The sequence below is a fragment of the Ambystoma mexicanum genome, chromosome 10 (assembly GCF_040938575.1).
Source record: "Ambystoma mexicanum isolate Mex_15411 chromosome 10, UKY_AmexF1_1, whole genome shotgun sequence".
NCBI lineage: Eukaryota > Metazoa > Chordata > Amphibia > Caudata > Ambystomatidae > Ambystoma > Ambystoma mexicanum.
Genome location: NC_090932.1, coordinates 1,533,796,038 through 1,533,810,824, shown reverse-complemented (window position 1 = coordinate 1,533,810,824; position 14,787 = coordinate 1,533,796,038). Strand labels below are relative to the sequence as shown.

Here is a 14,787-nt window from a genome sequence, read left to right as displayed (position 1 = left end):
CACAAATGGAAGCGCTTTGCGACCTGGTGCCGGTCGCAGAAGATCAACCCTCTGAGGGTCACAGCCCCTCAGGCACTTCCGTATTTACTATCTTTGGCTAAATCTGGGCTGGTGCACGCCTCCATCAAGGTGCATCTGGAGGCTATCTCCCGCTACACCAGATCTCCAGGACGTCCTTCCTTGTGGTCGCACCGTCTAGTCAAGGAATTCATCCAGGGACTGTGCCAGTTCCTGCGGGTGAAGGCTCTGGCCCTGGCATGGGACTCAACATGGTGCTGACAAGGCTCATTGGGGGTGGGGGGAGCCATTCGAACCTATGCTGACAGCTACGCTGAAGTTTCTGTCTTGGAAGACAGCATTCCTCGTGGCCATCACCTTTGCAAGAAGAGTAGGTGTGATCCAGGCCCTGTCCTGTAAGCCACCTTACTGGACTTTCCACCAGACGAGAGTGGTGCTGCGGACGCACCCCTCCTGCATGCCAAAGGTTCCATCTGACTTTCATCTCAATGAGCCCTTGGTGTTGCATGTGTTTTTTACTATGCCTTAGTTGCCAGCTGAAAGGACTTTGCACTTGGATGTGGCTCGAGGGCTGACGTTTTATTTGGCCCGCACAAAGAGTTTCCGGAAAGCTTTTCACTTTTTGTGATCTTTGGTCCTGTGACCCATGGGAAGGCCCTGCCAAGGCTTCGATTTCCAGGTGGATCTCTGGCTGCATCACTCATTGTCACCGGTCGGCAAACCGACCGTTGCCTGGCCGTCCAAGACCCCATTCTACCAGAGCAATCTCTGCTACGACGGCGTTCCTCTCTGGTGTGCCCCTGCTGGACATTTGCAGTGCTGCTTCGTGGAGGTCGACTCACTCCTTGACGAAATTCCACTGCGTCAACAGGGATTCCAGGGAGGAGTCCAGAGTCGGCCAAGCAGTGCTGCGCAACCCGTAGCCTGGTGAGGAGGTTAGAGTAATTGCTTTTGTTGAGCCTTGCCACCTCCCTTGGTGGCGCATTTGTCTACTGTGTATTCTTTATTCATGAGCAAGTGAATCCATGCGAGACACCATGCTTGAGAAGGAACAAGTTACTTACCTGTAACTGTTGTTCTCCAGCATGGGTCTGGCATGGATTCACATACGAACCCTCCCACCTACCCCTCTGCGACTCTTCTCTTGGTTTTACTGCCACTTTACGTGCTACCAAATCTGAAGATGGCTGCTTGGGGAGGGGCTTAGGTAGATGGCAGTCATTGACTGGGGGCAGCATGACCCAGAGCTCAGTGATTGGTTTATAGGAGAAAGACGGTTCAGAAACTAAACTAAAACAGTTTTTCTTTTACCGAGGATTCCCAGCCTGATGACGTGGAATATTCATGAGCATATGAATCCATGCCAGACCCATGCTGGAGAACAACAGTTACAGGTAAGTAACTTGTCCTTCTGGTTCTTTTTATTCTGTGATTTGCTATTCTAAAAGCTACTCTGACAAAATAAATGTGATTCTGTATGGGTGGCTGCCGGATCAATAGCCGTTGGATGAACCTATTTGTAGAAAATGCATTCTGTTTTTTGCAGGAGAGGGAATATAATTGAATCTGCTCAATCATGTACATGTTTAAGTTGATGGTGCACTCGTTTTGTGAATTCTGATGCCATGTTCTCTTGTTGATAGGCCACCTTGAATGCAGCTGGGGCACTCTCTGCCCTATCCTCCAACAGAGTGCTCCCACAGTTGATCAATACTATCACCGCAACCATGGGGAACACTGCGCTGCGCCATGTTACCCGGGAAGAATATGCCATTATGCAGACAGCCGAAGGGGAGCTGTATGATAAGTCAGTTCTTCAGAGGTAGGACTTGTCTCTGCTGCTTCTGACGCTTAATCTTTTCATTGAACGCCTACCATTTGGTCAAGTGTAATTTAATGGATTGAAGTTATTTTAAATTAAAAGGATTTATTCTTACTAATTGTTTGATCACTTCTTCCTTGTCCTAGTATTTACCCCACCCACCCCACTCGCTGTCTCACCTTGGATTTTCCAGTCTCACTTTTCATGGGCTGCCTTTACTTTCCATTCCCTGCCCAGAGTTTCAACTTCCGCTCCCAAAAGGTTTTGCTCCCATCTCCACTCTTTCTGCTTCTAATCTTCAGAAATGCCATGAACAAACTTTTTTTAAATGTGCTTTATTGGGGTTTTACAAAACCTTTTATTTGAATTCTAATACAATAATTGGATTACCAATAACATAGAATCTAACTATGCTATGTTTTTCACCATTGCTTACTACATTTAGTTTCCTGCCAGTTAACGTTTACAGTGGACACCTTCAATTCCTGCCATACACCATGAAAACGATTAATGTCGCCATCTATAGTTGGCGCTGAATATATGAATCAGTCTAATTGATCTCTATGAAATGGATTTCCAAAATCAACCCTGGTAGGCAGATTTTAGGAAGCCACCCTATTTATGATGAACTCTGATTTTAGCCAAAACCCATTCAGGGTATCGAGGTAGAGCAGTCAAGGCTTAGTCTCAGGAGAATGTAAGTGTGGTGAGGGGCCCCAAGAAGTTCTCACAGAATAACGCACAATAATTCAGCTTAGACAGTTATGAAAAAGTTATTTAGTTGATCTATTAATACTCAGTAAAGACAAGCGCCAAGATCTGTCATCACCACTATTATCTTTTAAAACATTTTTTGGTGCTCTTTAGATGACACGTTTTTCGGCTATGCGCCTTTTTCAAATCTGGGCATATTTATTTTTCGAACGATGTTAAACATAAGCATTATTTCTCCAGCATGGGGTCTGGCATGGATTCACATGCTCATGAATATTCCCCGTCGTCAGGCTGGGAATCCACGGTAAAGAAAAATCGGTATCAGTTTAGTTTCTGATCTGTCTTTCGTAGTAGTGACCAATCACTGATCTCTGCGTCATACTGACCACAGCCAATGACTGCCATCTCCCTAAGCCCCGCCTCTGGCAGCCATCTTCAGATTTTTACAGCACGTTCAAGTGTTGGGATCCTCGTGCTATTGCTCTCGAGCTTTAGTGCTTTTTTCGCTCTTTTTCTTAGGAAAATGTTCTCTTTTTCGGTCAAAAGAGCCTCAAGCTCCACCGTTTCTTTATCCGATCAACGGGGACCCGTGTCGGATTCTTCTACGCCCCTCAAGGGTGAAGATTTCGTCGAGCCACGCTTTTGGAGGACTCCAAAAGTTTCTCAGGCCCATCTCGATCATGGCCAAGGAGAAGGGAAGCTCGACGCCCGGAAAGCTGTTCAGGGTCGGGCTCTACGGGCGCTAGGCAGGGCGCATCCTCCCCGGCGCCATCAACCACGAGCCAACGCTCTGGCTCGGGTAAGAGGAAGGCCGAGCACCTGGCGAAGCTCCTGGAGAGACCCTGATCGAGCTCGAAGGCCCCATCGGAGGGGGAGCGAAGCGGTGACCCTCCCCCAAGGAGAAGGCGGTGAGCGCACCTAAGGTGATGAAAGCCTTAATCCATCCGGCCAAGGCCTCTATCGAGACAGTCGCGGCGGCCCTGGCTCAGCCTGTGGAGGCTACACCAGTGGTGGCGACCTCGGGGCCCAGAGTCTCCCTGCCACCGCGGAGGGAGTCCTCTTTCATGCCCATCGACAGGACCCCTGTGAAACCTCCGGAGAAGAAACAGAGGGGGCAGGAGGTCGTCATGGATTCGGCCTCAGCCTCTGAGGAGGAGCTGATCGAAGTCTTAAGCCACGGCGTTGGCGTGGAAGAAGACCAGCCCGTCAGGAGGGACCCCGACGTATGAGACGACGAGAACGTCGAGGGTGCCGACAGGGCTCCTGACCGCCCGTCGGACTCCCCTCAACCAGTGCCGCAAGACAACTCAGCGGCCATTTTATTGGCTATACAGTCCTTATGCTCGGAGAGAAGGACGAGATTGCCGTTACCACCAACAGAGGAACCTCTCCCGACGGGGGACCCAGAGCCAGGCCCTTCGGGGAGCCCTCCTCCTAAGAGAAGGATACATCCTCCACCTCCTTTTCAACCATCACGCCCTGCTCAGCCATCCTCCCCGTCCACGACCCGTGGGAATGATACGGGGACTGACACGGCCGCGACGGGCACAGACGACGAGGTTTACGACGAGGATCTCCCGTGTTCAGCTCCTCCCCGGGCTTCCCCGCCCGACGAGATTGGATCGTTTCATGCCATGATCGCCAGGGCATCCAAGCTTTTCCAGCTCTGCCCGGAAGAGAAGGAAGGTTTCCTTTATCAACGGCCCGAGACCAAGAGGAAGATGGTCCTCGCTGTACCTCTACTGGACGATATCTGGGATGAGGGTCTCGCCCTCCTCAAGAACCCATCCACGACGCCTGCGAAAAGGTATCGGTACGAGAAGTACCGGGTCCCGGACGCGGCCCCATTGTGCCTTCGGGCACAGCCGACCCCGGACTCGGTCGTGTCCGCGGCGGCCAGGAAGAAAGCGGGGGGAGGGGCCTCAGCCTCTACGTCAACCTCCCCGCTGGACGGCGAGGGAAAAATTGGACACGATGGGACGCAGAGTCATCTCATCGGCAGCGACGACGATTAAGGCTGCTAACGCCTTGGCTATCGTGGCCCGCTACGACAGGGAGTTGTGGTACAAAATGCCCCCCCCCCCCTGCTGTACTTTTTACCAGACAAGAGGGCGGAGGCCCTAGAGATCTTGCAGGAAGGAGAAGTTGCGTCGGACCACGCCATTACGATAGCGACGGACATCGCTGACACTGGATTTCGCCAGTTTGGCAACGGCGTGTGCCTTAGACGGCGTGGATGGCTCAAGGCAACTGACTTCCGTCGGGACGTGCAGACCAGAGTCTTGGACATGCTGTTCGACGGGAGCAACCTGTTTGGGAAAACAGTGGACGATTCCCTACAAGCCATCAAGACGGACACAGAGACGGCCTGGGCTCTTGGTGTTCTTCAGCAACGACGGCCGCCCTTTCGGAGCGGCGGAGGCAAGCAGGGTGCCTCCAAAGGTTCCGGCGACGGATTTTCCACCTATCGTGGGGTTGGGCCCCCACCGAAGCACCCCGGTGGGAGGCCGGCTGGCGAACTTCGTCAGCGTGTGGGAGTCCATCTCCACCGACCGTTGGGTGCTGGACGCCCTGGCCCAGGGTCATGCGCTCGAGTTTCTAAAGAAGTGCCCGTGCACCCCCCCGTGGCAAGGAAGGAACATCACGTCCATCAACTTCTCTTGGAGGTAAAGGCGATGCTCAAGAAAGGCGCCATCGAGCTCGTCCCAAAGAGGCTTCGGGGCTTCGGAGTTTACTCAAGATACTTCCTCGTGAAGAAGAAGACTGGAGGATGGCGTCCCATCCTGGACCTACGACGACTGAACAAATTCATCAAGGCACAGAAGACCCTCCAGCACGTCCTTTGTCAACTGGAGGAGGGCGATTTCCTGTCGTCGTCGGATTTCCTGTCGTCGTCGGATTTGGAGGATGCCTACTACCATATCCCCATCTTAAAGGGACACCGAAAGTTTCTCAGATTCGTGGTCCAAGGGCGTCACTACCAGTTCAGAGCCCTTGCCTTCGGATTGAGGTCGGCACCCAGGGTGTTCAAGTGCCTCGCACCAGTGGTGGCACGGCTGCGCCTGGAGGGGATCCACGTCTACCCCTACCTGGACGACTGGCTCATCCGAGCAAAGACAAAGGAGCTTGCTGCGGAGCACACGGCAAGGACCGTCCAACTACTCACGGACCTGGGATTCTCCATAAACTATGCAAAGTCCCACCTGGTGCCCGCGCAAGACGCACTGTTTCTGGGAGCGAAACTCGACACAGTGGCGCTTCTGGCCTCTCCTTTGGAGGAAAGGATGAGGGCCATCTTGGGCAAGGTGCAGCGGATGCTGATTGCAGACGCGGCCAGGGTGAGGTCCATCAAATCCCTCCTCGGAATGATGTCTTGCATTTATCTCATCAGCCTGTGCAGGCTTCGGATGCGCCCGTTGCAGGAGTTCCTGGACTCTCGCTGGATCCAGACGACGGGCAGCTTCGAGGACAGGATCACACTCGATGAGAGCTTCCGACGAGCGATCCGGTGGTGGGGCACCCGCGCGCATCTGACGGCGGGCATGGACTTCCAGACCCCGGCCCACCAGAAGACAGTGACCACGGATGCCTCCCTGGAAGGGTGGGGAGCGCACATCGAAAATCTGCACGTGAGGGGCCTTTGGCTGCCGACGGAGAAGTCCCTCCATATCAACGTCCTGGAACTCCGTGCAGTGTTTTGGGCCCTCAGGTCCTTTCTTCCGTCCCTCAAGGGCAAGGTGGTGAGGATCTTCACCGACAACAACACCACCACCATGTTCTACATCAGGAAGCAGGGCGGTACCAGATCCCCAGCTCTGTCCAAGGAGGCTCAGGATCTGTGGCATTGGGCCGTCGCCCAAGGGATGGTTCTGGTGCCGTTTCATCTGGCAGGGATAAACACCATCGCCCACTCGCTCAGCAGAGAGCTGCGCTCGTGCCACGAGTGGGAACTACGACAGGATCTAGTGGACAGCCTCTTCCGATGGTGGGGCACACCCCAGATCGATCTGTTCGCGACGGCGACCAACTCCAAGTGCCGGAGGTTCGCCAGCAGGTTTCCCCAGCCGAGGAGCATGGGCGATGCTTTCTCGTTCCCCTGGGAGGGCCTGTTCCTATATGCGTTCCCTCCATGGGCGCTGCTGATCCGGCTCATCAACCAGCTCAAGAGGTCACGGTGCAGGATGATCCTCGTCGCACCTGCGTGGCCGAGGCAGATATGGTTCCCGGACCTTCTGGACTTGTCAGCGTCCCCGTCAATCAAGCTGCCAGTGGACGCGGATCTTCTCTCCAGGGAAGGAGGCGCCATCCTCCATCACGACCCGAAGTCGCTGAACTTGCAGGCCTGGCTCCTGCAGCGTTAGAGTTTGGAGGTTACGACATACCGGCCGACTGCAGAGAGGTTCTTGCAAAGGCCAGGGCGTCCTCAACTCTTAAATGCTACGGACACAAATGGAAGAGGTTCTCTGTCTGGTGCCACGCACAGAAGATTAACCTTCTACGGATTACGGGTCCTCAAGTACTGCCGTACCTGCTGACGCTGGCCAAGGCTGGACTGGCGCAAGCTTCCATCAAGATTCATCTTGCTGCGATCTCCCGATACACCAGAACCAAGGGACGGACGTCTTTGTGGTCTCATCGTCTGGTGAAAGAATTCATGAGTGGACTGTTCAGATCGTTCCCGCCGGTGAAGGTGTGGGAGCTCAACGTGGTGCTGACGAAGCTCATGGGACCTCCGTTCGAGCCTCTGCACTCAGCTCCCTTGAAGTTCTTGTCGTGGAAAACAGTGTTTCTTGTGGCCATCACCTCCGCACGACTGGTGGGAGAGATCCAGGCCCTTTCCTGCAAGCCCCCGTACTTGACTTTTCACGACACAAGGGTAGTGCTCAGGACGCACCCCTCCTTCATGCCCAAGGTGTCGTAGGACTTCCACCTCAACGAACCCTTGGTGTTGCCTGTTTTCTTCCCGTCGCCTTCGTCGCCGGCTGAAAGGACTTTGCACTCGCTGGATGTGGCTAGAGCGCTGAACTTCTACGTGGACCGCACGAAGAGTTTTCGAAAGACATCACAACTTTTTGTGAACTTTGGACCTGTCAATCAGGGGAAGGCTCTCTCGAAGGCTTCCATTTCCAGATGGCTCTCTGGCTGTATCATGTACTGTCATCGGTTGGCAAACCGACCGCTGCCTGGCCGTCCGAGAGCCCATTCCACCAGAGCGATCGCAGCTACCACGGCGTTCCTATCTGGTGTGCCCTTGCTGGACATCTGCAGGGCTGCTACGTGGAGGTCGATGCACACCTTCACTAAATTCTACTGCGTCGATCGGGATTCCAGGGAGGAGTCCAGGGTCGGCCAAGCAGTGCTGCGCAACCTGTTCGCCTAAGGTGAGCCTGGTGAGGAGGTAAGAATTGCTTAATGTTTAGTTTGGATGTAATGTTTAATGTTGAGCTTTTGCCACCTCCCGTGGTTGTGCATGTGTGTAGTGCTATGTATTCTTTTATTCATGAGCATGTGAATCCATGCCAGACCCCATGCTGGAGAAGGAACAGGTTACTTACCTGTAACTGTTGTTCTCCAGCATGAGTCTGGCATGGATTCACATGCGAACCCTCCCGCCTGCCCCTCTGCGGCTCTTCACTTGGTCATACTGCCACTTCACGTGCTACCAAATCTGAAGATGGCTGCCAGAGGCGGGGCTTAGGAAGATGGCAGTCATTGGCTGTGGTCAGTATGACGCAGAGATCAGTGATTGGTTACTACTACGAAAGACAGATCAGAAACAAAACTGATACTGATTTTTCTTTACTGAGGATTCCCAGCCTGACAACGGGGAATATTCATGAGCATGTGAATCCATGCCAGACCCATGCTGGAGAACAACAGTTACAGGTAAGTAACTTATTCCTTACATATAATAATAGTACAATAAAGTATGCGACAGTCATGTCATTTATCTAAAAGCATACATAACATGCATTAACAATCCAAAAATAATAAACGTGACAGACAAATCGGGCTGGGATCAGGGAGGAGTATCAGGCTGGGATCAGGGAGGAGTGAAGGAAGTTTCAGAGAGAAAACAATGAAATGGAAATTAGTTAAGTGAATAACGCAGAAAATCAAAACCTGTAAAACAGAATAATTATCAATATTCCAGTATAATTTTGTAGTTGAATGTCATTCAAGCATTTGTGTTGTACCAGGATTTCCACCTGGGATCAATTAAGTTCAATCCTGTAGTCGTATCCCTCATCTTTATTTGACATCCAGCTGCTTCGGAAATTATTTTTTGGTGGGCGCTGTGCGTCGATGCAGTTGACTCTGTCCATGGAGGGCCTCCGTCTCGAGAATGATGTAAGCGATGGTTTATATATAGCACGTGCAGCGCTTGTTGGCTTTTCATTTTTGGAATCTTCAATGCGCATTCCAGATAAGACATATATTCCTTTACCACGGAAAGATTATTTCAAATCTCTAGCCTCAATTTATGAGGAAAATGAGCCATCAGATAACGATGCGCTATTTGGGCTACAATATGGTACACCAAATTTGCCTTAGTTTTCTTTCAGAGGTGTCCAGACTAAAACATCCTCATGAAAACTTGCAAACAGCCAGTGAGGTGGACATGTCACCTGAGCTTGTATTTGGTAGACCTGAAGCTGGTGAGCATGATGATGCTTCATATGGTGTTTAAGGTGGTAGAATTATTGGGATGGAGTAGACCCTACTCTCTCCTTCGAGCAGGATGATCTGACAGACATCCTCAATAAGGGTCCACAAATGGATCCCATATTACCATTTCACATTTCTGTCCAAAAAAGGATGGCAGCAAATTGGGAAACGCCTGAATCTAATCCGGCAGTAAACAAAAAACTGACTAGAAAATATCACAAATCTAGTAGTGATCCCAACTACCTGTCAAAACACCCAACTCCAGAAAGTCTGGTGCTGCAGGCAGCTTACCCAACCATCCCTCCAGATAGGCTTTAGGGCAGTTTTTCTGAAGTGATACCCAACTTCACCAAAACCATTCAACTGAGGCAGTACACGACTCCGCTCTCAGTATAAGGCTGTTCCACCGGAGTACATGGTAGCATAGACAGAGCAGCCAGGCTTATCTTTAGAGGGAGAGAGGGTTGTAGAATCAGTACAAATGAAATTGTAATACAAGTGGTCCAAAGAAACACTAAGTCTCTATAAAGGATTTATTTAAATACAAGCAGGCCCAGATAAATCTAGGGCCAAGTACTATCATGCAGTATATGTAATCACACTTCAAAACACAACACCTATACTTGAAGATACACAGACCAAAGTATAAACCATATTTGGAACACCTAACCGTATTTCTAGGAAAGTCAAAACCTTTTCATACACATTCAGTATAGGTCACACCTATTCTTGGGGTAAAAACCAATGTTTACTTTCACAATTACCTTCAATAATGCAAGGGCAGTAGACCCTACCAGTTGTACAGTAACTCTCAATATAAATCACATAATCAGTCAACTGGACAATATACATTTTGTGAATAGTCGAACACTTATCACAAAAGTAGTTCTAGGTTTTTACTGTACCTGGAATAAGTTCTTCTAGTTGAGTAAATATTCAATTACAGGTGCTTTTGAGATCAGTGAAACACGGATTGAGATAAGCAGTAACTCTTGTACCTTATTTTTGGATGTGTAGCTTATTTTTGGATGGCACACAGCTAACTCAAGGTAAGTAAAACCTATATACTTTTTAAATCTCAGAAGCAGTCCAGGTTCGATCTTTCCCAGCTATAAGGATAACTGATGTAGGACTTATAAGGGACAGTTTGAACCACAGACTCTGGGTTAGATAGCACAGGGAAAGTAAAACCCAATGTTACACTTTACTGAATGACTCAAAGTTATTCTAGGTAAGCAACAACCTAATACAGACTTAGTCTGTAGAGACTAGCAGCAAGTCAGGGGAAGCAAGAACCATTTGGGGGACACTCCTACAATGATCCTAACAGGACTAATCTGGTGATACCAACACATTACTTTTGGGAAGAGGCACAACGTAATCACAGGAGAGTAATATACCTTCACATCTACTTTCTATAAAATGGCAAAACGGTTTCTAAGGTGGTAGGGAGAATTCTCAAAAATGTGCTAATGCCCTCTACCTTGGAGACCCCGAGCAACTTTGCTGGATTTTGAGGACTTGATTTTTTTTAACCTGGAGAGAGTGAGACCCTTTTTCCCACTCATGTATTTTACTGTGGTTCTTTTACACTGTTTCTTTGTGGTTATGGAGTCTAACCAACTCCATAGGCATCATCTTTTACAATTGTCACACAGCACCTTTAGTGCAGTGCCACAGGGAAGTCTTTCAGATTTCCCAAGGTTTTTATACCTTCTCTGGGATCAACTGTTTCACAGAGCAGTGGAGGTAAATTGACTTCAATTGGTCCTATAAACTCCTAGACCCAGCACACCCTATCTTACAATAGAGTGCTGGAGGGGTTACTTAGTATCCCCCATGTCTAGTTACTCATGTAGCATTCATATGTTAAGAAATAAAAAGAATACTGTAGTTTTTTAATCTGCGCCTTTTCGGTTTTATTTCAGATTTTATCACATCAAGATTATTGAATTGTCTAATTTAACAGAATTCCCTTAGGTATTTTGTCCTTTTCTTTAGTACTTGATTGTTTTCATCCAATTAGGTTGTGCTGGTTGCTATCCTTACATTTGCAAAATAGTCACTGAATTATCTTTTCATTCAATTGATTTGTTTAATGCTGTTTAGGTACATACTGGATTGTTTTCATCTGGTCAGATTGTGCTGCTTGCTGCCCTTTCTTTTGCAAGATGGTCACTAAATTAACTTTTCATTTGTTTAATTTATAGATGCTTGTAGTATGGTTGCGGTCTTGATTTTGGAGGCCTCTCGCTGAAAGAAAACCAGACATTTGTATTTGCGTGTCAGCCATTTGTTTTGCATAATTGAATAGCCTATTGCTTCTCTCATAATTACAACATTAGAAAACTTGTTTACAATTTCGACACTAACTTTTGTTTACTGTAACTTTGGTATCGAGGGTTCTTACCCTGGTTTTTATGTATTCTATCTCTATTTAGCGACATTTATCGTTTGTAATTATTAAAAAATACCAAAACATATTAAGTCCGAAATGTTGTCGAAGAGCGGTTTTGTTTACCTTGCTTCTTGTTTAATCGTAAGCGCAGTTGAGCTGTGTTCCACATGGTATATGGATTACTTTCCTGTTACAAAGTTACTTAAAGAAGATATTTTATAATTAGTTTGATAGTTTAGTCTATCCACCCATTAGATAGAATTTTCTGGTAACGTTGTTTGGTTTCTTTATTTTTGTTTAGTTTCCAATGTGGTTGGCATCTGTATTCCCCAATATTATATATTGTTAGCACTGTGTCCACGACGTTCACCATTTTTTTCTAGTAATTCCCTATTAATGCCCCTTTGTGCGGTTTTCTACTAGTCTGTCAATTATACAAAATGGGTCAATTTTTTACCTTTGATATTGGATCCCTCATATTTCCTTAGTCGTCTTGCTGTTCGCTGTTCCGTAGTGTTTCGTTACGTTGTGACGCGATCATGTGATGCCTCCGTTTTAATGGCATGATGACGTATTGCGTTGTGTGTAGTGTTGCTTGTTGTGCGAAAGGATGTAGTGGTGCCATCTTGTTTTGGGAAGGCTTTCTATACTTTTATCCTTTGAAATATTGATTTCTTTTTTTTTCTTTTTTTTGTGCATATTATCCTTATTTTTTATATATCGCCCCCTTTCTCACTTGGCTTGTTTCTCCATTTCTTGTGTGGTTTTTGTTGTTAGTCGTTCTGTAGCCAATTGAAGTATCTCATTAAATTGGTTTTTTGATTGGCTATTGTTTATATTAACATTGCGTGGCTTCATATATTTGCTTGCATTTTTGCATGCTTGGGCACCATTTTTTAGAATCGAATCTAAATGGATGTTTGTGAGAAGATTTAAGATGAGTTCTTCTCTATATATATATATATATTTGGCATGAATGTCTGGTGTTTTTTTTAGATTTTCATAAATTCCCAAATTAGGTAGAAATGATTTCTCCTGGATTCTTTCACTGTTATTATGTCTTTAATTATATCTTTGGTTAGGTGAGTGGCAGCTAGGCTGGAGTGAATGGGAGAGAACTGAATAAAAGGAGTGTGTATTGGCTTGGAAGGCAGTCAACCACTGGACGAAGGAACTGAAGAAGGGCTTGAAGAGGACGACTGCTGCAACTCCTGGACCGTTGGATTGCCCGGTGAAGCCCTGCTGCAGGTCCGAATCGCCAAGTTCACATCGACAGAGAAGCCCTGCAAGGACGACTTCTCCCCTTGATGGGACCAATCAACTCCCAAGTAAGCCACCTGGACACCCATCTCGGAGCTGGTTGCATTTCCTCAGAGTGCTGCAGGAAACCGTAGAGCCAGGGAGAGGGCTACCAGATTGTGTGCGTTGCTTGTAAACTGGCTGAAAGCTTTTGGAAGATCCTCTGGACTCCCAGTCCCCTGACGTCCTCCCTCTTGTCGCCACGACTGAGGCCCAGGAACAGTGAGATCTGCAGAGCTGTACAGGAACAGAAGTCTTCAGCTGCATCTTTTTCTTTACTAAGGTACTGTTAAACTAGCCTAAGCGAACTTACCTCTTACTGTGGAAGTGCTTGTAACTTCTGCAACTCAAGTCTAATCAGCTTGTGGCCCTAAATTTGTTTCTTCTTTTTATCAAAGACTCCTGAGAACTTGTGCAAAGACTTTTCCCTTTACTTACCTGAAGTGCTGCATCCTATACAAAGACTTTTGCCTATTGACTTTAGCTTAGCCTATTGAATTGAATGAATCTTCGAAGTGCTATCTGAAAGTATTTGCCCTGCTTATGAATATTTGTAACCTGTGTTCTAATAACCTTTGTCTTTTACAAACTATTGAGAGTATTCTGTATGCCAGCACAGGTCCCCAGGACCCTTGTTACTGAAGTCACCTGTGGGTGTAGGTCATCTGTGGGCCATCCCAAAAGGGCCTTGTCTGATCCATAAACTGAGTGTACAGTATTGAAGTATATTTTTGTGTTACTATTCTATTGCTCCCTTTTAAAGAAGGCTTTATAACTGACTGATGCATTATTAATTGTTTATGCAAGAAACCTTGAGTGTAAGAGTTTATTTGAATACATGTAACTGTGAATCTTTGTGTAACTCCACTACAGCTCACATTTCCCCTCTTGAGATAAGCGTGGCTGTTCAACACGCTACCAACTGTGTATTACAAGCTTATACCAAAGGTTGATTTGCCTATACCTGTAGTCATAGTAGTTTTTCCAGAGGGTACTGCATTCAAACTTTGCCTAACATAAGGAAAGAAAGATGTTAACCATACTTTTGAGAACAGTACATAACATATCCAAGATGAGAATTTTTGTAACTCTATGTACACGCTTCGAGTTAGTTACCAACCAACTTGTTACAAGTGAGTAACTTTTAAACACTTATTTTCTTTCCTAGGCAAATGTACCAATCACTTAAGTCCTTGCCTGGTTCTTGGAGCATGAGTGTTCTCATTGGCAGAAGTGGGGGGGTCACTAGGGACCAACAGACAGTGTCGGAATAGGTATTTTAGTAGCAAAAGTCATAGTTCCTTAGGAAAACTGGGCAAACAGGGGAGTACATTACTTCTAGGGTTAGAAGAGGATCCAGGGGATTCGCAGAAGACAGCCCAGCGGGATTCTAGCAGTGGGACTGGGTGCACCTGAGGGGAGCCTCCCCATCACTGAAAACGCACCAGAGAGACACAGAAATCCTAACAAACGTAAGGTAAGTACATACCCAAGTCAACACAGTACCTCTGCATTGAAGATTTTGCAGCAGGAGGACTTCAGAATCTCAGCAAAAACCTGATCAGTGGATTCTTTGTCGTGAATGGAAACAGAATCTTGGAAGGGACTTTGCAGCAAGGATCGATGGAGGAGGCTCTAGGCATGCTTTTCCTCGTGGCTGAATACGGTACTGTGGATTTGGCGCCTTTTCAAGGAGCACAGGAGAAGACCGAAAATGGCGGCTGATTTCTCGTTGTTACAAAGGTCCAGCACTCTGAGGTGACGTTTTCGGACTTGATTCGTGTCTCTGGAGATCCACCAAGATGCCCACAAAGTTTCCGTGAGATTAAGAATTCGGAAGACTGTGCACCGCACTGTGGCTCGAGGT

The 14,787-nt window shown here is 47.7% G+C and overlaps 1 protein-coding gene across 1 annotated transcript in view; it reads left to right on the top strand.

Annotated features, from left to right (window-relative positions):
• Positions 1–14,787, top strand: part of GCN1 (GCN1 activator of EIF2AK4) — a 1,783,851-nt gene that overhangs the window by 786,335 nt on the left and 982,729 nt on the right. Inside the window, exon 21 of the mRNA XM_069619734.1 lies at positions 1,662–1,840. Coding sequence (XP_069475835.1) covers positions 1,662–1,840 — 179 coding nt within the window. The remainder of the gene's footprint in view (positions 1–1,661; positions 1,841–14,787) is intronic.